This window comes from Pleuronectes platessa, chromosome 18 (genome assembly GCF_947347685.1).
Source record: "Pleuronectes platessa chromosome 18, fPlePla1.1, whole genome shotgun sequence".
Taxonomy (NCBI): domain Eukaryota; kingdom Metazoa; phylum Chordata; class Actinopteri; order Pleuronectiformes; family Pleuronectidae; genus Pleuronectes; species Pleuronectes platessa.
This window is the reverse complement of record NC_070643.1, coordinates 16,397,931-16,423,538: the sequence shown is the minus strand read 5'-3', so window position 1 is coordinate 16,423,538 and position 25,608 is coordinate 16,397,931. Positions and strand designations below refer to the sequence as shown.

Genomic DNA, 25,608 nt, shown 5'->3' with positions numbered 1-25,608 from the left:
GTAGAAATCCGTCTCCTGAATATGCCAGATGTTTTTTCATCCAGAATGGATTATCCCCTTGAAAATGGGTTAAATCATCAAAAAAATGCCCCACCTCACAACATCATTCCACCAAGTTTCCTAGAAGTTGGTTCTGTAGTTTTTATGTTATGCTGCTCACAAACAAACGAGAACACAATCTCGGAGCTAATTATTTAAAATAATTTGTGGTGAACCTATTAGAAAGGTCTCATTGTGGACATGGTTTATTTTTACTGATGATAAACCAGATAGGAGCTGTTCAGGCTAATCGTTTTTAGGTGAAGTGTCAATGGCAGCAGGTATCTTGAGTCATTAAATCGAGTGGCGTCTCCCTTTAATCCCCCCAAAGTGCTAACAGGTCATTACAGTTCATTTAGCGTAATGCTGTGGGTCTGTAAGTCTATACCGCTGCATAAGTGCATCAGACACACACACAGTTTCAGGTTCCTCCTCTGGTTTCTATGTAAGGAAAGAGAGTGTGGCTGTGACCCTCTGTGCGAGACAGAAATCTGATTCTACAGGAACAAAGTTTTTTGAACTCCAACTCTTCTTTACTTCGTCTGGCCACGCGGCATCATGGGAAGTCAGTCGTCTGCTCTCAGGATGCTGAGTTCAGATGTTTCGACATGGGGGGGAAAAAGGGAAGAAAACAGGTCCTGAAAGTGCAGAGCAGCAGGTTATTGCCCCACAGACATTGGGATGTGTTGTGAAGTGCTGATCCACTCACAGCTGACTGTTCATTTCTTTTTGTTGATTTGTTTTCTAAAAGTTTTCTTAAGAAGCAAAATGGAAAAAATACACATCTTGACTCAAATTTGTGAATTAAAGTGAGTTTACCACAAGAAAAGTGCATAAAATAATTAATTGCTCTTGAATCATTTGTTTGCGAGTCAAGAAACACACAAAAGGCCCTAAAACAGTTAAGGATTCTCATTTTGGTTCCAGTGTTGTTTAATTGTTCCCTTAATAAGAATTGGTTTTACTTGCAAAACTCACACAAAAGAAAATGTTCTTCAGACCAGACGATTTTGTGACCATGACATTTGAAAAAAATAAAACTTTTAGTGTTGTTTTTCTTCTTACTCCATCTGAAGTAGCTGAAGATGCTTTCTCTTTTCTGTTACCAAATTTGTTTAAATGAGTCATTCCTGCTCATATTTTACAGAACAACAATCTACCAAGTGAAAGCGATTTAAATGTATACCATTAGGGGAAGTTATTATTAATAACCTTCACTTGTAAGTTGAAAAAAAAAAAACGTCAACAATTTCTAACCTTTTGAATTCATGAATCTTTTGATGTGCATTATATACATGTTGTTTCTCGATAGTTACATTTTAAAATAAATATTATTAGGATTAATTAGAACAGAAATACATACATAAAACACATAACTCAATAAAATAGGAATATATGTGAAGGTCGTAATCATGATTTGATTTTCCTACACATACTCGTGATTTGATCTCCAGCCGACAACAGTCTGATGACACAGACACAAAACTCACTTTTCTACCCACAGGAAATGATTCACTAAGTAAACAAAAATAAGTTTCTATATCCTCTTAAGACTTGTTTTCTTTTGTCGTGTGGTGCCGTTGTGCTCTTCATTTTCCTGATGGTGAGATTGAAAGGTTAAATAATGAAACGAGTCATTGTTGTTTAACTGCTGAACAGATTTAAGAGGTGAGTTTCATACAGTGTTCATCCAGAGTCCTACATATGAAGGCTCAAGCATATTTACAGAACACAGAGATATATATGTATGTATATATATATATATATACACAGTCTTTGTATAGAAAACAAAACTACTAACAAAAATAATCATCTTTTTCATAGCAGCAAAAAAGAAGAAACTAAAAGAGAAATATGTATATTTACATCTTTTTTTCTCAAATAACAAGGCATATTATATATAGTACACTGCGCATACTTGCTTTCCCATTCTTTAAGTATTTTTCTTGATTTAATATCAGTGAAGATCAGAAGAATTTAGGCATTTCTCTCCTCCATCGTTAACAGTTTACTTGAGGCAGCGCCACACATACACACACACACACACACACACACACACATACATACACAGTTCGACCAGGTCGGACTAACTGCATGGCCGCCATGCGGCTGCCACTGACAAGTGCTGGCTGGAAATAAGAAAACAGCATCACATTCGTTCAGTGATCAGGAGGGTGGCGCCAACACGGCTGCCACTGAAAAAAGTGCAAAGGCCAAACTCTTGCGTGTGTGCGCGTGCATGTGTGTGCGTGTGTGTGACCCCGCCTGAAGTATAAGAACAGACACAGGAACAAAAAATACGTTTTCTAATTGAGTTAAAACACAAGAACAGAGACGACAGACTCGTAAGTAACCTCTGGTATTGCAGCCATTGATTCCAGAGTTAAGTGTAAACCAGGTGATTGCAACGAACAGAGAACCAGTACAAACACCGAGATGACATTTTAAACATATCCTTGCTTTTTGCTTCACATGAGCAACCGTGACACAACCTCTCACAGGTGCAAACAAACACACATTTCTCTGTCCACTTTTAAACCATCTCCTGTAACAGTAAATAGAATAAGTTTTACTTTACCCTTTGGAAACTATAGTGAAAAGTGTCCTTTATAGATAGGAAAACTCAAAAACAAAAAAATAAATATCCACAGTTATTTTTTTTTCTTTCTTATACAACACAATTCTACGGTTTATGTTTTGTTTTTAACTTATTATGTGCAAGTTCTGTGCAATGTCAGATCCCCCCCCCCACCCCCCGGCTCGTCAAACATCAAAACTAAAAGTGATTTCTGCTGAAATCAACTCACATTCATTGACTTTTTTCAGAAAAAAAGAGAAAAAATTTAAGTCACCAGATGGAATCAAAAGGTAAGAGCTCAACCTCCCAGCAGGCCAAGCGGGCGGCCGCGCTGCCGGAACATTCCAGAGTCAACAGTAAGAAGGCTTGGGATATCATGAGCAACACCCCCTCCGAGAAAGAAAAGGAAAAATCAAAAAACTTTCCACTGCATTGGAACTGAAACGCTCAAGTTGCACTTCAAGTATTCACGGCTTGGAGTTTCTCGCCGACACTTTTAACAAGGAGCGTCACACACACACACGTCTCGCCGGAAACTTCACTCATAAATGTGCAAAACTGTAAAAAGTCACATGCTTGTTAAAAGTGTACTGACCCACACCAAGCACAATGCTTCAGCTAAAAGAGTACATGTTGGGCTTTTATGTTTTTTTAAAAACACATTTAAGTTTTTTTTAAAAAGACACAAACATCCAGCCATGCATTAGAAAATACATCCCTGACCTATGAGGAAAATAAGTAAAGAGATTGAGTGAGTTGTACAGAGTCATACTTTGGTGTTCCACACATGCATTATCGCTGTTGTCACATGCAAACCTCCCAAACACAAAGTGTTTGTTTTTTTATCTTCATGTTTTTCCATAAACTGAAGTTGTGTGTCAGTTTTTTTTGTGTGTTTACATTTTTTTTTAAAATACAGAATGTTTTATTGCCCTAGTAGTTCCAGAAGCTGTGGAAAAGCCACAGCACCTGCACCCCCTTGTCTCTTTGACATCGTCCCATAACTACAGCAAGAGCAGTGTCCACCTGGGAAGCAGAAATCGTCCTCCTCCTCCTCTCCACTCTGCTCTGGGACTGAGTGAATGTACCTGAAATTATGGAAGGAATCTAGTTCGTGCGAAAAAAACTCTGTAACAGCATCCACCCGAGTGCGAAAACAACAATCAGTAAACTCTCTCCTAAAACCCCAAAACTTCTGCACTAAAATCTGGAATACACGGTCAAATAAAACATCCTTTCATCGTTAAATGAACCGACAGCGATGTACATCTCGATTCCTTTCCATTTGCATGTTTCAGCTGATTGAGCTGAAAGGAAAAACTGACGCAGATCCACGGCCCTTTCCCCCACGACAGATGCAGGAAAAACACCTGGAACCAACAACCCTGCTCCGTCCGCAAAACACCACCTCACGCTGGCCAACGACCGGCTGATTAACTAAGGCCTTTATTGCAACAAACCACCTGCTTTGTCAGAAAACAAATAAAAAGCCGGTTCCATAAAAACTTTTGGATTTTTTGAAGTGAATAAATGTCTTCAATCCTCCTCTAATCTGGTTTCTAATCCCTCCGTTGGATTTTAATTTAACATGCAACATAAGTCATTAGCAACTTATCTACCAATTACTGCTTCACTGTAATGATCATATTTGGCCTGTTGAAATGGTCCATGGCTCCTGTAACAGAACCACAATCCTCCATAGAGGCTCAAGTCACACATCTCTTTTTTTCCTTCTCTCTCTCTGTCTTACATCACACGGGCCCCAGAAACCTGATTTTTCTTTTAGGAAACCAGGATCCATTCTATTATGCTTATGTCCCATTGCAGACACTGGTCATTACTGGTTGAGTCACTGGAACCGCGGAGCGTCAGGAAACACACTAATCAAACAGCCCAACAGAGAGGATCACAAACAACTAAACGCTGCAACACTTTTATCGACAATGGCTCAGCTAATGTGCAGTTGGTGACAAACATTGTGTTAAAAGAATTAAGCAAAATAAAAAGGAGAGAGAAGCTCCACACATCTCTTCTCTTCTCCTGTGCCGTTTGGTTGTTTTCTCCTCCGCTCCTCCGACATGCAGCATGTAGGTTAGTGTGATTATCCAAAATGAACAGAAGCATCATCGTTTTTTTCTCTGAGTCCACAAAAAAATCATGAAAATAGTATTTGGGATTGTAATGCCCCTGTTTGCTGCACATATTGCATCTTTGCTCTTTCTTTTCCTGGAATTTCACTCAATACACATCAGCTCTCTTTTTATTCTTGTTCCTAACTCTCAGCATTGAAAGGCAACTTCACACTTGTCCACAGATCCTCGTAAATATTGTCACCTTTGCCCCGGAGTGAAAGCTGAATTTAAGATGCGAGCACCTCTGCCGTGTGACGCAGGGCAAAACAGATCACCTGCAATCAACGTGGGGGCTCCAGATCGATTCTTTCCCCTGTTGAAACAGGTTTCCAAAAGTCTCTAGAGTCTTAAAGCTACTGTCGCTGAGTGCTGTTAAAGTCCCGCAAAACGGAGTGTGTTCACTTTGGTGACGCCAAGTCCGCACACACACACTCTCTCTCTTGTCGATGAGCGTCCACATGATGAAGCAAAGATTCCAGCGATCCGATTCCACAGCGAGGAAGAACAATATTTTTTTAATGAATGCAACTTTCGAAGACTAATGGTCATCAACAGTGTTCATTGTTCAGTTTGTTCATCTGATTCAGATGAAGAGGTGTTTATGTGCATGTGAGAGTTTGTATGAATGAGAATCCCCTGAAGTTTCCTGTCCAGGCGGCTGCTCAGTGGCACCTCCTAGAGGCCCTGAGAGACAGAGAAGACCTCAACTTAAAGCAACACTATGCAACTACTTTACTCTTTCATTCTCACTCCGCATCCTGAAGGGCTCGTCACTGTATGCAACTTTGGTGAGTGAGTACAATCTCTTCTAGATGACCGTTGCAGCTAAAACTTAACTTAAACTGAAATCCTGGCCCAGCAAGTTAAATGAAATCTCCGATCAATCTTCGATATTCAACGAGACAACTTTCCAAAACGACTTTGGAGCCTTTAGTAGTGACAGCGCCTCCTGTTTGGGAAGCGAGAGTTGTGAGGAGTAAACACCTTTCTGACAATTTTTAGCTCAGCAAGTGGGACGGAGCAATTTTTGTTTGCTTTGCAGATGTATTCACCACTTGTGGCTGCAGAGGGCGCTGCTGCTCAGTAAAAGTTACATAGTGTTGCTTTAAAACCATGACCAATGAATGACTCACTTCTGGGCGATGTGAGGTTTAAATGAAAGGTTTTTTGGAGAAAGCTAAAACAGCACTGGGACCAGAATGATTTTTTTTTTTGTTGGGTAGGTTGGTCTGGTATGACGCTGGTCCCACACCAGGTTGGGTTGTTTTCGGATTTTCCCGACCACCCCCCTCTCTCTTCCAGATGTCTGTAAACTCCAGCACAGCGAGAATGGAGGGTAAATCCTTTTGTCTTTTCCAACAGCATTGATGATTAAAATTAATTTAAGTGTGTCTGCAGCAAAGTCTCTGTTGAATTTAGCCAGCCAATCACAGGGCAGACTCGTTTTCCATGTGACAGGAAGTGGTGGTGGTCGTGGCCTTCCCCTCCTTATTGAGTTTCAGGAAGCTGGGTTTCTCTTTCACCACGGCTACGGCCGTGCTTTTGGGATTTTCCAGCTTCGTCAAGGCCCGTTTTTCTGAAGCTTTGGCCGAGTCCCCCTCCCTGAGGATCATAATTAAAATCAAGGAGTTAAAAGGAATAGTTCAACATTTTAGGAAACATGAAGCAGCTTATTTCTAAATGTGTTGTACTGCTCATGTAATGACATAAGACGTAACAAATAAGACCAAGTGTTTTGTTTCTTACCCGCTGTTTGGCGACGGGTAAATGACCAAAAAGCACGCAGTGAAGAAGCCGAGGAGGGAGCCCCCAGAGGCCATCAGGGGAATAACACGGACGCTGCCAACAGCTTCCACCACAGCACCGGCCCCGGAGGCCACCATGATCTGACTGATGTACACCTGCGGAAATCACATTAGGATCATACAACAAACTTTTTAGCAAACATATAGAACATACTGTGTAAAAACATGCATGTAGATCGATTTCTTGAAGACACACCTGGCACGATAAGATAGCACAGTCAATGCCAAAGCCTCTCCGGGAGTTTCCAGGACTGTGCTCGATGTACTGCAGGAGACAGAGGAAGATGTACTTCATGAATGTCACTTTTGTCAATCTTTTAGAGTTGAATATATTGGAAGTACAGAACCAGAGAAGGATCCAACAGGAGCAGATCATTTATTTTTTTCATATTTTAAAATGTTTTAACTGAAAATCTCCAAGTTGAACAAATGCCCTATTGTTTGAAATAAAGTTTAAATTATAAGTTGGGTGTTCTGCAATATTTTTTTATCTACTATTATGTTTTGACAATAAGAACAATCTAAAATAGCTCCTGAATCATCCTTTGAACCACAGAATTAACTCTAGATTTAGAACTTATTTAGAAGTAATAGACTAATTTATAATCACAATTTTCATCCGTACCTGTTTCATTTCGTGATACTGTCCTAACAGAGCATACGGACAGTAGGAGATACTCATGGAGATGATGCCCATGGTACTGATCATCACCATGGACACATACACATTCGGGAAGATTGCCATGACTGCAGTTCCTGTGAAGAAAAACAAAACAGATCAATTCCAAAGTTACTCATTAGCTGCTCACGTGTATTAAGTATATATCAAAGTACTGTGGTTCTTACCTATGGAGAATCCAAGTGTCCCCAGGATGTAGATGACCTTAATGCTCAGGTCAAAGTTGTCAAGGTATTTCTGAAGGAGAGCTGGAAGAGAAGGATGAGTTGATAGATTAGTCCAGAGTTTAAAGTTAAGATGTGTTATTCTTCCAGGGCAATTTAAGACTATGTGACGATGTGACAGTTGTGTTGTTACCTGAGCAGGTGGCAGCAGTCATGGCATATATAACGAGTCCCCAACATCCCATCTGAACTCCTCTGTGATAGTTTACCAGCAAAGTAGAGTTGGCAGGAGCCTGAGAGAGAACAACAAGGACGGTTTCTACATGAGGTCAATGCAGGAGTTAACCTCATCAAGCCTTTAGTTTTATCAAAGTATTTATAAACCAAAATGTCCTCAGATCATTTCAGATTTTTCTAAGCAGACACAAAGGAAAGAGATAGAACTCCACCGGCAATTGTAAAAAATCACCGCGACATTTTGGAAAACTAGACTAAAGTAAACTGCTTCTTCTTTTAGACACCAACATGTTAACTGATTCCTTTTGGAGGATAAGATGTTTATTATGATAACATGATATGATTTCTTACTAGATTTTAAATAGTTCGCTTATATCCAAGTCTATTAAACTCTTTTCCTTCATCTAAGTACCATATAATCAAGTTAATATTATGAGATAAAAAATCCCATATGCATATTATCTATTTCTGCCAGTGTGTGTAGCTGCTCGTGCTCGTACGGTGGGATCTCCATGGTAGATGACTTGTCCCATGAAGTCGGTGAAGAAGACGGCCTCTGCGATGATGGAGAACCAGGTGAGCAGGTGACAGGCGCAGAGTCGCAGCAGCTCTGGAGGCATCTTCAGCATGGAGAGCCACAGCAGGCGCACGGTGGTCTCAACCTGAAAAGGGATAGGAAATTACTATACAAAATACTACCAAAACAGCACTGCTTCCCTACCAGTACATCAGGAGCAGCAGCTGTAATATTAATAGTCACAGTCCATCATTCCACTTGTAAATCCCTCAGTCATCTCCTCACCTCGCCCTCTTCGCTCTCGGTGTCGCCGCTGGAGGAGTTTGTGTTTCCACTTCTGTGTCTGCTCCTCTGTCTGCTCCTCCTCCTGTGTCGGGTCTCCACCTCGCAGAGGTCGCTCATGCTGCGAGACGGCTTGATGAGGAAGGCGGCGTTGGCCCGGCGGTAGCGGTAACGCTGGCTCCCAACTCGGCCGTAGTAGGAGAAGGTGCAGGACGGCTGGCGGTAGAAGATATGGCGGTGATGCCATTGCCTCGTGGGAGCTCCGGTGCTGGCGGCTGGAATAAGAGACACATTATGAATGATATTTTGCCATATTTTATATATTCTAGAAAATAATATTTCATTAACATACAAACCTTTGACCATCCCAGCACGGTGGGCCTGCCCTTTAGAGCTCAGGCTGTTGGTGTTATATCTCTCATCATTGTTTACACCGGCTAACAGCCGGCCGTTCAGCGTCCGCTGCTCGTTGAGCTGGTTGTTGAGCAGCGCCTCCTGTCCGTCGTCGTTCTCCATTTCTTGTAAGAAAGCCGAGAGGCGGGAAACCCTGGGTGTGAGAGCGTTCGATTGGTGGTTGTTGTTTTGGGGCCGGAGCAGGTCCTCGCTTCCTGTGCTGCTGCTGCGTCTGATGTTGGTACACCGGGGAGGGGGGGTGCTGTGATTGGCGTTGAATAAGGAGGAGTTTGTAGGTGGCGAGCCTTGATAGGGCGAGAGGCGGTCGGTGAAGATGGACGGTTCTAGGTGGCACAACCACATTGCATCATGGTCCAGGTGGTCGCCGTCGGCCATGGCGAGAACACTGTCACTTTTACCTGAAGACAGAGGAGGAGAGGACTCAGTTAGAAGAGAGGATTTTGTCTGTTATTTGTTTGATGCATCAAAATGGCCTGAAATGGAATTTCCCTGAAATTAGCCACTGTAAATATCAACAGGGTTGAAAGTCAATTGACATCAGGAAAGAAACCTTGAAAACAAAAGGAGCATATAACCCCATCTTCACTTACTTCTTACAAGCTCAACCTCCAAAAAGTCCATGTCCATATCTCCCCGATCCGACATGTCATCTTCATAGGGGTCGTAAAGGTCGTAGCTGTCTATCGTTTCATCCTCTCCTATCATTTCCAACTTGGGACCAATAAATCCTGCCTTGCCATTGGCTGAAAGTCGCTTGTTGTTGGGATCTGGGCTCTCCTGGTGGGGAAACAGCGAGATGAGCATGTTCTGAGACGTATTGGAAAACTGAGGTCCTGCTTACTTTGTCATTTAAAATGGAAATTGACGGTACCTGATCCAGCTTGTCGTGTTGGTGGGAGTACGGCTGCTCCTCGATGCTGAAGAGATGCAACACCACAGAGATTGAGAAGAGGATGGCGGCGAAGACGAACAGGATCTGCTCTTGAGACTTGAAGATTGCTCCGAGGAAGGTGTGCGTCCAGTCCAAGCCTCCGAGAGCGTAGCCGACTGCGCCGCCAAGACCTGTGCACATGGTCGGAGGAAGAGGGTCAGAAGCAGATGGAGGCAACATGAGCAGAAAAAGAGTCTCTTCTCATATTCTTTAGTGTGTTTCTCCTTTCTGTCTAGCTGAGTAAATTTGTGTGTCGGACGTCCCCTGTACCTGCTGAGGCGGCGTGGATGTTGAGCGCCATGTCCTGCTCGTCTGTGTCTGCCACATCTAGCAAATACGCCCTGATTGGTCCCTCCGTGGCGTCTGCACAGAAGTCCAGCACCACGACTCCCAGCACGGTGAGAACAATGCCGATCGGTTGTTTTCCCTGCTCGTCACCTAGTGACAGACCTGATAGAGAAAAATATTCAAATGTGTTTTTAATGAGGAAACCAACAGTAGAGGCAGTGGATCAAACAACATCAGTTCAATGAAATGTACTGGTTTGATTATTTACAGACGGGGCAATTCACTTGTTTAGATACTAGATCACACAAGAACAAATCTGACTATAAATAGAATATAAGTGATAAAATAAAACAAAATTCTTAGAATAATAATTTCAAATACGGAAAATGCTTAAGAGTGTTTAAATTTAAGGGCCTTTAAATATCAAAATAAAATGAATGAATATAAAAGAAGTTAAAATTAAATGAATGGTAACTACAACACCAATACAACCGTATTTAAAAAGTGGATTGTTTTCTTGTGTTGTAATGCTGATGCAACGCTGGTCAGCACATGATCAATAGCTGATTTGTTACAACTGCTGTGCAACACACACAAACACACAGTCACTCATGGGTCACGGCACATTTTCCATACTGCTCTGCGGGATGTGTGTGACCTTGTGTGTGTCTTTACATCAGTGACCCGGTCTGAGCCTCGAGATGCTCTGTGTCTGTTCGTCTGAGTGAGATACTGTGTGAATGTATGAGAATAGAAAAAAGAGACACGGGACTGTGCTTGTGTGTGTGTGTGTGTGTGTGTGTGTGTGTGTGTGTGTGTGTGTGTGTGTGTCTGAGAGAGAGAAATATTAGAGGCAGTGTGACGCAGCATGACTTCACAAACTCAAATCCATTAACGTTAGGGACAAAAACATTGATAGAAGACAAAGTGTGTTCTGTGTGTGTGTGTGTGTGTGTGTGTGTGTGTGTGTGTGTGTGTGTGTATGGGACAATGGAGGAGTCATACTACACACTAGCCAGGCAGACAGACAGGAAGTGAATTGTGATTGGTGGGAGAGGGGGAAGCCAACAGGAAGCATTTCCCTGTGAACTGCCTGGTCCACTGTTCCCATATCAACACACAAACACACACACACAGGTTACTATAGTTTTGTCATGTAGCACCGTGTCGTTCACACACATTCATACATATATAAATAAACATCGTGGAAGTGTACACTTTCCCTCGTTTATTCTCCAATGTCAACCTCCCAAACAGGTGCAGGTCATAGGTCACCGTCTCTCTCTCTCTCACACACAAACACACACACACACACTCGCACAGACTCCGTGGTGCCCTAGCACGAGTGCCAACCACTGGGCAGAAGAAAGGAGGTAGATCAGAACAGAACTGAAAGGAGCTGAACGGAATCTGCTGAAAGAAAACAGTTCACACTTTTGTTCTTGTTATTTATAACTTCTCTGATATTTGACTTCACTTTGTTCCATTCTACTCGGTCTGCTGTTGTTGTGCACGTGGTTCATATTTGAATATGGTGCCTGTACATGTGGGCAACAGCTAAAATCGGCAGAGATGAATGGATTCTGAGATGGAGGACAATACTCTCTTTTAAGAGATATATTCGGGCACTATGAACTTATTGATAGGACAGAATTTAGTTGGGAAAGGAGAAGAGACTGGGGAAGAGTGATGTGCAGCAAAGGGTTGTATCTCAACCCAACCTTCTGCAAGGGGGCTAAAGGCTCCATACGTCGAGATCCCATAATGCACTGGATGACACGGAGAACGAACCCCTGCTCTTTAATGATGATTAATCGTCGGCCCGCTCTACTTCCTAAGTTCTAAGTAACAAGAGTGATAAATAAGATTTGCAGCAGAGGGTAGAGTAATAAAAAAGAAAAGCGACTTCACAACATTCACACCACTGCCTCCTTTCATACGTGTGTGTGTCTGTTCACACGTGCACAACGACAACATATGGTGAATCGCATGCGGAGCTACAGTACGTTGATAACTTCAGCCCGAGATCAATATCGTTGTGGTTTGATTGACAGCCGAATGAATTGGTTTGATTGGATCGGATGGATACGACCTTGTCATGACAATTTAGTGATGTAATAACCGAGGATGACATCACAGCGAGGACACGACACTCAAGCTTTTCACAACTGATGCTTTATTTCCTCTGTGGGCCGAGCGTATGCTGAGTGAAGCGACAGCGTTTCCCTCCGGGTTCATCAAACTCTCCGGGGGTTTAGATAACAGCGCTCGGCAGAAGCCACAAAGCAAACTCATGTAGTTTCAGGCCAATACTCAACAACATCATAAGTAGAATCAACATTGTGGGTTTGTGGTGTAAACTGTAGCTGTGGTCTTTAGGGGATTAGAAAATCTAATTGATAAATGTTCTCCTTTTTAAAGCAAATATTATAAATGCTTAGGAGTTCCAGCTTCACAAATGTGAGGATGCGTGAAGTTATGGATTGTTTATCAGATCTTGTATTGACAATAGTGGTGAATTAAGTAAAGGTTAATTAGGGAAATAACCATTAAAGTTATCATTGATAAAAAAAAATGTATCATAAAAATGTTTACAAAGAAATTGAAAACACACCGACAGTGTTGTGTGTCCACACTGACACAAACTCACCTATCAGCGATCCATTCAGAAACAGAGCCACTCCGATCAGCGTGCCGATACAGAGAGCCAGGATGAAGGGTCTCCTCCTGCCCCATCGCAGAGTGCAGCGGTCGCTGGCCGAGCCGATCAGGGGGGTGAACATGAGGCCGAGGACGGGACTGAGGAACCACGTCAGGCTGTAGTACTGCTCTGGAAGACCTGGAGACACACAGACGGAGGAGGGACAAGAGTATTAGACTGTGAAGACTGACGGGATATTCAAGTTGACTTGTTTTTAGGATTTTCAGAGAGAGATTTTAAAAGACAACCTCTAAACAACTGAGGTTCTCGCATGAGGTTTTTCTATAATCCACCAGGGGGAGCAAGTAACTTCCTAATTGAAGGAGTAAGAGCAAACAATGTTTTCCGGATTGTTTTGGATTAATAATCTTATATTCAATATGTATTGGATTTATACACCATGAAAACTTTATTAAAGTAGCGTTATATGCAGGAGCTTTACGCTTTACAACTGGCATGTTTGCATTTGATTTAGCTAATAACAAGTACACACTGTACAAAATCACATGGTAAAACAACAACATGTCTATTTGAGAGCTACACGTGGTCCCAGTGCTGCTGCCGTCACTGGTGAGGTACACACATGTGTTTGTGTTGACACCTCAGTTACCTAAGAGTTGACCTGCGTCTCAGTTAAAACCTGCACAAAGAGAGAACAGCAGAAAGCCTCGGCAACAGTACACGACACAAGGATTTAGCCGGGGTCTATCCAGAGCGTGTGTGTGAATGTTCACCTTGGATTATCACACAAAGGGCGGCTGCACCGACTCCTGTGTGCGGGCGGGTTAATGCAGAGAAAATGAGCAGAAGAGTGATCAGGCTTTCAGACATTCACAGAGAGTAAGGCCTCAAATGGATGAAATGCACATCTTTGTGTTGCTTGTGTGTTGAAAAGCTCAACCGGCTCATGAATACACTTCAGGCTCCATAAAGCAACAGCAACACAACTTCAAGTGATGCTGGCTGATGGAGGAGGAGGAAGAGATATACTGTACTTCATGTGTCCCCGCCGCTGAACCCATGTCTAATTATTTTGGTTCCTGACCTTTCCACTGCCGCAGCTGAGGACTGCAAACACACGCTGCATGACAGGGTCTCAGATTAGACTTCAAGGTCAGGGGGAATAACTGATAAGTAAACAGACACACACACAGTATGCAGCCACATAATGGAAACACACACTGTACACAACACATGCTTTCAATACCTTTAAATCATGTTAGATAACATCTTGTAAACCCATCTCTCACACAAACACACACTATCAACAACTCCTCATAAAAGTGTCAGTCAGGACAAGGAACAGACTATTTTTATACGCACAGGAACATTAGACGTTAATTTGTTATCTACACAAACATGATGATCTGAGAGCAAACTGTATTTGTTAAGAGCAACAATTTGTCTTTTCCTTTATCACCTTGCGATGTGAGCAGACCACACAATATCAAAGACTCCATGGAAGCTACAAGAATTTCTCCTCTCAATATCTGTTTCACAACTTGTAAAATACTTTCTATGTTTTTTGTTGTTGTTGTCATTTATGTAAAACAGTGTCCATCTTGGGAAGCAAAACAAATTTCGGAAGCGCTTTCTGAAAATATTGTGTAATCGTATTAATCTTATCTCATAACTAACTAACCAAATAATAAGTGTTTTTGTTATTTGGCATTGAAAGAAAAAGAGGATTCACATGATGCAAGAGAAGCACTGATATTTGACAATTTGATTTGACCATGTCCAAATATCATGAAACAATTTGAGCTGCTTGAATTATAAGGTATATTTGATTTTGCATTATATAATTCCCTAACATCTTTGAGTGACGCACAGATAAACAGAAATCTTCAGGTTGGTCTGGTTTGAAGTAAGTGGTGTCAGCCAATCAGAGTCAGGTATTGTCTTTGTACCTTCAAGGACTAACATGTGTTTCTAACACAAAGCCATTGGTTGGGTTGAATCATCCTGTGGTTAATTAAGCTGTGAGTCAGCCTGCAGCACAACACAGTGGTTTTGAGGACATTGTGAATAGAACTGGTGGCACTCACTGCAGGGCATGTACTTTTAAAAATCTGCCACTCATTTTTCATTTGGACTATTTAAATGTGTAATCGCATTCACAATAACCAAAACTATAATGAACCTGGTTTACATTACATTTTAAAATTTACATTATAAACATGGCCACGCACACACATTGATCTGTCCGTTCTCACACTGTGTTGATGCGATAATAACATCAATCATAACCAAATCAGTCAACACCTAGTCACCACACACCCATTCATTTTCAACGCAATATCAACAACAACAGACTACGCCCCTACAGACACAGACCTGCACGCAGAGCCGTGACTTGAGTGAGCTGCTGAGAGGAGGAGGAGGAGGAAGAGGAGGAAGAGAAGGAGGAGGAAGAGGGCAGACTTTCCCTCTGCTAAGTGAAGTCAGCTGAAAGTCACATAATTCAATCACAACTTCATCGTAGTCTTTCAGTCAAACTGTCACTTAGTGCCGCACACTGAAAATACATCGATTGCCTTTCGGCTGCCACACCAGCCTTCCTCTAAAGAGACAGAGATCGGAAGAGACACAGACACTTTAATGTCCACTTACGGAGTCGCTCCCACTCCATGAGGTTAATGGAGTCATCTGAAACCCCACACAAGTTAAAGAAAAATGTCTTAAGTGTCCATTAACACTTCCTGGAATTAGCTTGAAAATAAAAACCTAAACCCTACAAGAGCTCATTATGCATTTTAATTTTTGTTTAATTAAACTTTAAGCTTGGACGGGATGTACTTCCGTGTGTGTGTTTATGCATATGATTGTATGAGAAACTTATTCAAAACACAGGCTTACCTCACTGCTCAAAGACTGTATACAGACACACAGGAGGCTTTTTGTGAGTTTGCTTCACTCGATGATGCGGTTTATTAAACCTGCAGCGTCTCAAAGGACGAGACAAAGCAGAAATGTGGATTCATTCGAGGAAGATGACACTGAGGTTCCATTACTCAGTGACCGCAGAGAGAGGGATGGCAGCTACTTTAACTGAGAACACATCAGTACTTTTCTTATTTCTCAAAACAGGCTATAGTGACGCAAACATGGTTATGAGAGCTGTCTGTCTGTATTTCCAACTTCTGCACAGATGCATTGACACACACTGTTTAGGGTGGGAACCAGTTTGTCAGGATGGTTCACCTGCTGAGTGGCTGAAGAATTTGATGTGATGAGATGTGGCGTGATAACATCACTTGATCCAACCAGATGAACCCAATGACATAAAGTTCATATGGTAGGTAAATACAGGAGCACCTTGAATGACTCAAGCGGCTGCAATTATTTTTTTTCCACTGCCGTTGATGGATCACATGTTTCTCTCTGACAGTAAGTCAACAACATGACTCCCAAGGATTATTATTATTGAACTGGGCGAAGAAAAAAAAAACATAATAAGTCACGGTTAAAGCAATTTAGTTTCCCTAAATCAGATTCTGAGAGTCCAACACTGGGACGAATTGGGACAATGTGAGACGCCGAAAAAGTGTCCGGGTCTCTCACCTCTATGCAAACCATACTGAACATAACAGTTTGTGTTTTGGCCTTAATGCAACACTGTTTGCGTCAAGATCCATGAATTGTTCCCTGGGAAATAGCTGAAAATGTGGGGGAAAAAATACCTGTTCCCAAATGTAAAAATAAGTTAGAAAATACTAAATATTTTTGTCCAGGTCCATGGCTAAATGTAATGGGTTCTTTCTTGGCCCGTGTCCCAGTCCTCCACCATGTTTTGCGTAAATCTGCTCAAAACTTTTTGCATGATCTTTCTCACAAGCAAACCAATGTACGGGGGTGAAAACATAACCTCCTTGGAAGTAATAAGGATATCCAGCACTTCGTGGGATATTTTTCAACACGTCTTTGTGTGATTGACGCTCAACTGAACAAAAAAATACTAAACTGCTCAGCAGGGACAGATTTCTGCAGAAGCATGTTGTGAGACGAAGTGGAGTGTTTTGGGCTCATTAGTGTCTTTTGGAGTCCAAAGTAAAAACCTTCAAGCAAAACAATCGGATTGAGACGCTTTTAAGTGTGACGTAGCTGCAGGCTGGTTTGGCTTGTTCCTATTGTCCTACATTTCGGGAGGTTCTTAACCTCATTTTTCTTAGCAGCAGACGGAGTCAAACATAAAGGTAGTTTTGAAAATGATGAACCTCCCGAACACATGGTCTCTCCCAATCGCACACCAATAAGTTAACAGCTCCCACGGTGCAAAGTGTGTGAAATGTCCAACTGAGGCCATGTGTTAATAGAGCCTGTCACTGTCCAGGGGATTCTCAGAGTGGGTGTGTCTATGACCTCTCTGCTATGCGTTCTATGTAAACACACCGCATCTGTAAAACCTGTTTTATAGTAAGAGAAGAAATAACAAGATTCAGCAAATCTTTCAACGAGGCGTCAGAGGTGCGGCTTCGTCCTTCGGGTCCAGTTTTCTTGGAGAACTTTGTTGTAATAAAGTTTGTAATTGCATAATAACGACATATTGCAACATGCCGACTTAGCAGACAGTACAGGCAACAGTTTAATTGCGCCGTAATTTAAGAAGCATGAGAATTTTCTTTTACGTAAAACTGAAAAGTCAAACTGCACATCACACAAAAATAAGTGGTTCTTATTAAACTGAAGTAAGTCCTAGTGCAAACCTTTCTGGTAAGTTTGGTTTACTTTAGTTATTTGATGTTGTAAAACAGGTTTAAAAGTTATTACTGGTAGAGTGAGTGAGTGTCCTTCTGCTCCATCCCCCAACTACCACTCCACAGACTCTGGCTCACAAGGACAAAATTGGCGCAACATGACAGCGTTCGATTCAGGAAACATTCTGGGTTCAATTCTGGAAGGAAGTGGAGACGCAATGAGTTAAAACCCACTGACTTTGAACTGCACCAGGACATTAAAGTGGCAATGCAGAATCACACAGGAGTCTCACAGCCTCTAAGCGTCACTGTCTCCAGGCCATGTTCCTGTTGACCCACGCGTTCCTTTCGTGAGACGGCCATAAACAGGGCTTGACCCTCTGTCGCCATGGTGACCAGGTCTTGGGAACCCTGTCACCACCGAGACTCCATCACCTTCGCTTCCTGGCTCCTAATATGGCGGTGTCATTCACAGAGGACTTCCTGTTGTGGGGTTTGTTCAGACTGAGGAAAGATTTGTTTCTCAGTTTGTCTCACATTTATTGTCCCCCCCCCCCCCCTTTCAGTCTTTTCTTAATGCCACACACACACACACACACAGCTGTGCATAAACAAACCTAAGTATTAATTTGTACCTGAAAGACTCGACACAGAATAAAGAGACGCACACACACCTACATACAGAACGCCCACAAACGCACAAACACATGAAATTTGTCACAGTCATAAAGAAGGAGACAGGACGGCAGATAGGAATCTGTCTGTCTGTAGGTTTGTCAACATCAAAACAGGAAGAGAATTTCTAGTAAACAGTTCCCCCCCACACACACACACACTCAAATGATGGAGGAGAAACAGTCAGCACCTAGAGAATGAAGACGTGTCTATGTTCCCACACACCGACTCACCTACCAAAATAAAAACACACAGCTGAGTTCCCACACTCTCCTGGTACTGTATGCAAACACACACACACACACATGGAGGGAACAATACTGAGAGAATTGAGAGGCAGGAAGTATTTTAGAAAGAGAAATGAACACAGCAAGAGACATGGGGGGGGTGAAAAAAGAGCAAAAAGTGTGAGAAAGGATTATCATCACAGAAATTGAAAAAAGGAGGGCAGAGAAAGAAGCGGGAGGAAACATGGACGACTGAAAGGGAGAGAGAGAGAGAGAGAGAGAGAGAGAGAGAGAGAGAGAGAGAGAGAGAGAGTCGGGCAGGATGGAGAGACGGACAGAAGAAAAAAAAGTTTTATATTCAGGCTGCTGGATGGAGTGGAGATGATTAATCGTGGGAAAGAAATATTTACAGTCTGCTCCATCTGTCATCAAAGCATTAATTTTTTACTGTGCACGTTTCCCCGCCCCCCCCCCCCCCACACACACACACTGGTTAGTGCAGCTTTCCTTGTAGGCAAAACCTGAACCATTGCCAAATCATGCCTAACCATAATATTAACTCTCCCACAATTCATATCTAAGCCCTAACCTTAACAACAACCTAAGAAATTGTGTTTTTTCTCATTAGGACCCGGCCTCGGTCCCCATGAGGTCCACTGGTCCTGACGAGCCTCTGACCATCAACAACTTTAATATTAACCGTCACAACTAAATATCTAACCCCAACATAAACCTAATCCTAACCACCACCCCAGCAATAACCACCATAGCTATAAAAGTGTCCACACATACACACATACGCTCATACTAAAAATGGAGCTCAATGTGTGACCACTGCGAGCACAGGCTGCCCATTCATCACAACTTCTGCAGATTTTGTGTGCTCCTCCACATCGTCGACGCATAAACAGTTAAAACTTCAAAATTCCATTGTCTGTGCGATTGTTTGAAATCTTGAGATTAGATGCAGCTCATTTGAAGTGTGGGGAGGTTCTACCCAAATATGACTGAATGAAAATATAATCTAAATCCCCAAAAAACAAGAAAACACTTTTCTGTTGTGTTTCTGGGAGACTTCAATGGAGGAAAATCCTTGTTGCATCAGCTTTTTCCAGTTTTACTCCAACATCACTCGATCTAACATATACCTGAAGAGTCCAATTCTTATTTTCATATTTAAAAACAAATTTCACCCACTGTTTGCCTCTTCAAAGAGACGTTTGAGATCAGTTGATATGAATACTATGAATCCTCCCATCTTAGCTGCATATTTTAACAACAGTCCTCTCCTTGTTTGCTGGGGGAACCTGAACAAGGATTACTGTATCTCTGTTTTCGGGCCCTTGTACAATTTGTTTTGAAATTGTTTCCCACAGCTAGATGAAATTTAAGGAAGAAAATTAAAAAAAAAACGTTGCAGAGAGTGGCCTCTGTCTTCTGCTGCCCGGGAAATGATTTAGCCTTTGAAAGGACATCAAAACAAGAGATGTACTTTCACTGTTTTACTGCAAATGTTATAGATCTGCCTCTAATGTGGAGGCATATGGCCCATCAGCTGATTTAATAGGAGAACACTGGAAACTGTCAGGGAAACACTGTCAGCTTTACAGCAGAACAGTGAAATTAAGTTTAAATAAAAATGTGAAGTTGCTAATGAATGTCTTGGGAGATAAATACAGTTTATCTCTGTTTTGTTTGATAAATACTGCTCCAACATAATTGGCAGCTTCTGAACCCCCCCCCCCTCCCCCTTTTTTTTATTTTTTTTATTTATTTTTATTTATTATTATTATTATTGTTGTCATTTCTATTTATTTTTAACCCGAGAGTGTCTGGACTACACGGGTGGTGGGTATGTCTGATGTCTAGTAGTAGGATCTGTCTTGTTATTGTTCTGTCTGTGTACTGTCCTGTACTTGTGATGTATGTTTTGAGTCCTACTATTTTGTTTTGTATGGGATGTCTGATGTTTGAATATGAAAATCAATAAAAACACTTTGATTATTATTGTTTGATAAATAATCATTAGGGCTTTTTTTTCCAGTTCATGTTCAGCTTGTTTGATGAGATGCAGACTGGCTTGGACTAAGTTTGGTTATAAATGCTCAATGTGCAGGAGACATGCTGTGTCGTGTTACAGGATTGAGAAACAATGACTAAAATAGAACAAAACAAGACTTTCTGGAGGCAATTAAAAGTTTATCGATTTAAAAAAACAAAAGCTGTTGTTAAATGTTTCTTTTTTTCAGGAAAATCTCATAAAAACTCAATAATGAATCGCTCATACTGACAAGTATTATGTTCGTATCCAAAGCAGGTTCTCTGTGCCAAGGAACTTCCATTGTCATCTAAAAGCTATTAAAACAACATTACTGAGTCACACCATTGCAGTGGGTGCATGTTCCTTTTCCACCGTGAACATGGACGCGGTGCTGCTTTGCTGCATAATCACTTTAGCCCTGGATTTGTATTTATCCGTTTAAAGTGGATTCCTATAAATGCAACATTCAAGTGACGCTTGCTAAACGCTACAGAGCCCTTCAGGGTTACTTAATCATTCAACACGTTTGTTGTTAAACCACTGTGTATGTGTTAAGTTATTTTAGAGACTTGAATTTTCAGTAGGAGCCAAAAGCTTTTTTCGGACATTCACTGAACTCCAGATATATTCCTGAAAGTTTCCAGAACTGCTGTATGTAAGAAAACAAATAACAAAACGATTATAATAAACATATATATAATATTGCAAATATTATCCTTATTATTTTCTTGATATTTCTCAGGCCACAAAGTTTTTGAAAGAATTAAGGGCTACATGTATTAAAAGTTACTACTTTAGCTCTCATGACTTTTTTAACGTTGCATTTCTGCTTCTTCTATAAACAAATCTCCCCATCTTCCTACCCTCACGTCTACATCTTTCCATCCCTCGCTCCATCTTCCCCTCACTCCTCTTCTTCCTAACACAATGAACTGAAAGTGAACGTCTCCTCCTCCACAAACTCTCATAAACTCACAATTGTAAAAATCAACCAATCTGACCTTCTCTTTCAAAAACACAAACAAACTTCAGCTTCATTCTCTCCTCCTTTCCCGACACCTCTCTTCTCCTTTTTTCCCCATCCCTCCCATGCCCATTCTCCCATAAACACAAAACAATCCTTTCATATCCTGCGCTGGCGTGAGAAAACCACAAGAAAAATGACGAGTGTCTCCGAAAAGAGCCAAAGAAACGGTGTGAAAATGAGAGTGGGGCAGAGGTCGAGAAGGGAGAAAGTGGGCAGGAAGGAAGGAGGGTGAGAGCGACAGGGTGAGAGACAGAGCAGGAGGAAAGGAAAAGAGGAAGCAGGTGTTTCTGAACAAAACATATGAACTGAGTCAGGTGTATAAAACTGAGAGAAGGGGGAAAAAAAGAAAAGTAGTTCATGACAGATGGTCTCTGGGACCAGTCTAAAATATTAAAATTAATATTTTATAATTGATAGGAATCTGGATGAAGGTTTTGTGCCAACAATGAGGACTAGAGGCCCATCTGTGCCTGCAGCTATATTGCTCTTGTATTGTTCTTTACATAAAGGGACTGTCCATCACCTTATGCAAAGTGCAAACATGGAGGACAAAGGGATCAATACCTCGGGCAGGTGTCTTGAATTATATCCAGGTCGTTGAATTCTGATGCTGTTAAAGGTTTGTTTTTTTCATCAGCAAATTGTGTGTTCATTTTTGCAGAGAAATTCAATTTCAATTTATAGTTTACTTAGTTTCCTTTTTGTGAAAATAAAAAAGGTAGCAGCTTGTGGTATATGCTAAGTGCAGCTTCAACCAACGTCTGTGCTCACACGGATAATGAAGTGAGCGAAGAAGGGAGACCGACAGTAGGGAAGAAAGGAGTGAGTCATAGAGTTTCCCAGCAGCCAGTGATGGTGTGAACACATCAATCACCCAACAGGCACACACAGTCTCCTGCACCCAGAGACGCTCCAGCCAATGCAGACACATCGCAGGCTGAACAGCCAAGGTCATCATTAACAAAGTGCCTGCTTGAGTGAGACACTGAGTGACGTATGGCTGTGTGCAGCACAAATCCAATCAAGGCAGAACGATCATGATGAAACGCCACCAGGGAATGAAATGAGCTTCATGCTGCTTTAGATACAATTTAAAATAATTGAACTGAACCTAGACCAACCCTGATATTCATTTTTAAACACAGACATGCTGCAGGGCCAGGCAATGCTTATATGCAAAAAAGAAACAACAGGTTTACAAACTGGTTTTAGAGCCATCAATACAAGAAGAAACATGCAACATCCACACTGGCTGTGCAAAAAAACACACCAAGGATTCCTCTCTACGTAAAAGGTGACATTAAAATTGCATGAAGCCTGCGTGTATTCACACACACACACAGACGCACACAGGCACACACGGCTGCCTCTAGTCAGCAGAGTTATGCAACACCACTGCAGTAAACTGACCTCCTACTGGGGGAGCGAGAGAGAGAGAGGCAGACAGAAGGAGAGACTGATACTGAGAAAGTAGTTGAAAGTGTAAAATCTGGCTTATTTAAGAGTATACATCGTGCACCGTTTTAATGCCTCTACCGTCTGCCTGACCCATTAATATAGAAACCAGATGTGACTGGCAGCAGGGAGGCGGGCGTACGTCTGTGACTGACCTATCCCACACAGTCGGTTCACTCCATAACCAGATGCCCTTTCGTTACCACAGAAGTGATCGATAAAGCCAATCGGCAGTGATCACTCGGTTCCTGTGTAACCACAAGTACAGCAGGTTAGATTCAATTAGGAGGATGCAGCTGACAATTGAAAATGTCAGGACAAATTTAAAAATATGGTTGGTGATACATGAGATTACAAATTAGGACGCCTCCCCGGCGGATGTTAATCAAATTAGAAATAAAGCTACCATTTCTCTATTATAATGTCCGCGTATGATTTTGGTTTCTTGGTTTTGTGTCTCTTAAAACACAATTTCTCAGCACCTGCATGAAGATTAAAGTACATATATTGAAATTCTGTGTTATTGTGTTTATATGTTAATAGTAACTAAAGTAAATAAACTAGAGTTATCGCCTCAGGGTTGTTTGCCTTCGCACTAAGTCAAGCTGCAGGAAATATGATCACAATCTCTCCTTCTGTTCCTGAGTTATCGTGTCAAATAGTGTTTCTGCAGTTGTCAACAGCAAAGTCAACCTTTGACCTTTTGAATATTAAATGTCATCACTTCATCATCGTCATTCTAACCTAAACGAAATTTGCCTGAAATTTAGTCACAATCAGCACTTTTCTTTTTTTGATTGAAGGCAAAAAAGTAGTGGGTGTAGTTATAGTGAACTTAACCTTCGACCAAATCTAAGTTAACCGTTGCACCAATCTTCAAGAAACTGGTATTCATAGATTACTTTGTTTAGAGGGTGTACAGACCCAACTTCTCAGGCTACAGCTGATGCCTGGCCAGAGGCGCACTGACATGAATAAACATGGCTAAAACCTGAATTAGGGTAATGACAGACTCTACTTTAAACAGGTTTTTGACTAAGTTAGCCTAAAGCTGACTTACTATAGTTGGCTTTAGCCATAAAGTAAAAATCATCATAACTACTACTAGACTGACATATTTGACTTGGTGTTCTACCCTAAAATGAACCGTATAGCCAGTTGCAGTGTTGCCTGCTTAATGATAGACCTATATTGTGTAATCCCCTTTTTAACGGAATATTTGTCTGTACACGTTTAATCTGTCAGTGTTCATCCATCCGTCTTGTCATTCTCTCACTGTCAAAATCAATGTAGATGACGAACAGATGTTTCTAAATTGCACTTCAGAGACACACACACCAACCCACAAACACACAAACCCTGAGGCCAGCCATTAGCCTTTATTGGTGTCCTGGCTCAGCCTGTTGTGTATTTATGTGCATGTGTTGTGTTGTGTTAGGTTTTATAAATGGCTCACCTAACTGGCTATAGTGTAGTTCAGCTCAAACAGAATCCATTAATAAAACATAATTGCCTTTATTTATTGAAAGCTCATTCTATTTGCGTCCTTTGTTGGAGCTATAGGATGCAATTGCTCATGTTCACTTACTTTGTTCTAGATAATAATTAGAAAGTATCGATTTTAATATATGTTTATATACAAAAATAATTGTATATAATTAATCTTTGATAATGTTTTCGCTCTCATCGCTCTGAATCAGGATGAGTCAATATTCTTTTGAAGAACAGTGCCCACTGTGGCAATAAGTCAAAACTACAGGATAATTGCGAATGAAGCATTAAGTCAGTGATCTTAATTATGATTTAACTCAATTTTAAATTAACCATTGACTCATTTCACTTTATATTTATGTGCTTACGTGCTTTGTATTTGTCCCTAAAGCTTCTGTTTCACTACAACAAAAGATTAACTAAACTTTTGAGTTATCGAAACAAAATCTGGATAGCATAGTGAAAATAACAGTTTGTTGTCGCCTTTGTTTAAAACAATTTGCTTCCTCTGATGTTTCTTTGTCCCTCGTCATCACCTGAGACCGCTGGTGGTGGTGGTGGTTTGTTTTTGATGACTTCTCCTCCCTGGAGGGTGGGGGAGGGGAGCAATGTGCTGACAAACAAATACACCGCACACACAGTCACATTCTGTTCCACATTCTTCACATATCTTACACTAATAGCCTCGGAATACTTTGCTTATCGCCCTGTTGCATGGGGAAATATGCACAGTCATATCGGTGCACATAACATGGCTTTGTCTTAAGGACTTAAGTGTTCGCTGACTCTGGAAAATGCCAACCACAAACAAAACACACATGAATGTAACGTGCACCACAGCTCGGATTATTGTACAGCCGCCTCATGGTCCACGGGCCACATGTTGGGAACCACTGCCATCAGACATTGCATCTTTGTGTTGCTGTTTGCCTTGTCTTTCACTGCCACAGCAATACACCCATAACCCCGCCCTGTAATGCTCGTAATGATCACAAACAACCCCGTCTAAAACCCCTTTTGTCTCTCTGTGTGTGCACAGTGAAAACATTAATAAATGAAAGAAGTTACTGCAGCGATTATATAAAGGGTTATAAATAGGAAAGCTTTGAATAAGTGACTAGTCTGGTGTCACTGTCTCGCTCTCTGCAGAGACACAGACTGAAGTGTACAAAGACAACCGAAGCCTGGAGACTGGTTTTAGGGCTTCGCACTCGCAAGAGCGTCAGTA

General features: G+C 41.5%; 1 protein-coding gene across 2 annotated transcripts in view; it reads right to left on the bottom strand.

Annotated features, from left to right (window-relative positions):
- Positions 1–936: 936 nt before the first annotated feature.
- The window catches only part of LOC128461209 (solute carrier family 45 member 4), a 48,636-nt gene continuing 23,964 nt past the window's right edge, over positions 937–25,608 (bottom strand). For both annotated transcript variants that reach the window (XM_053446028.1, XM_053446027.1), the window contains exons 4-16: positions 12,717–12,905; positions 10,049–10,228; positions 9,719–9,909; positions 9,438–9,624; positions 8,790–9,245; positions 8,437–8,708; positions 8,135–8,296; positions 7,591–7,690; positions 7,401–7,481; positions 7,180–7,310; positions 6,751–6,819; positions 6,496–6,650; positions 937–6,351 (exon numbers count right to left, since the gene is read on the bottom strand). In XM_053446028.1, the coding sequence (XP_053302003.1) occupies positions 6,177–6,351; positions 6,496–6,650; positions 6,751–6,819; positions 7,180–7,310; positions 7,401–7,481; positions 7,591–7,690; positions 8,135–8,296; positions 8,437–8,708; positions 8,790–9,245; positions 9,438–9,624; positions 9,719–9,909; positions 10,049–10,228; positions 12,717–12,905 (2,348 nt within the window). In that variant the 3' untranslated portion in view covers positions 937–6,176. The remainder of the gene's footprint in view (positions 6,352–6,495; positions 6,651–6,750; positions 6,820–7,179; positions 7,311–7,400; positions 7,482–7,590; positions 7,691–8,134; positions 8,297–8,436; positions 8,709–8,789; positions 9,246–9,437; positions 9,625–9,718; positions 9,910–10,048; positions 10,229–12,716; positions 12,906–25,608) is intronic.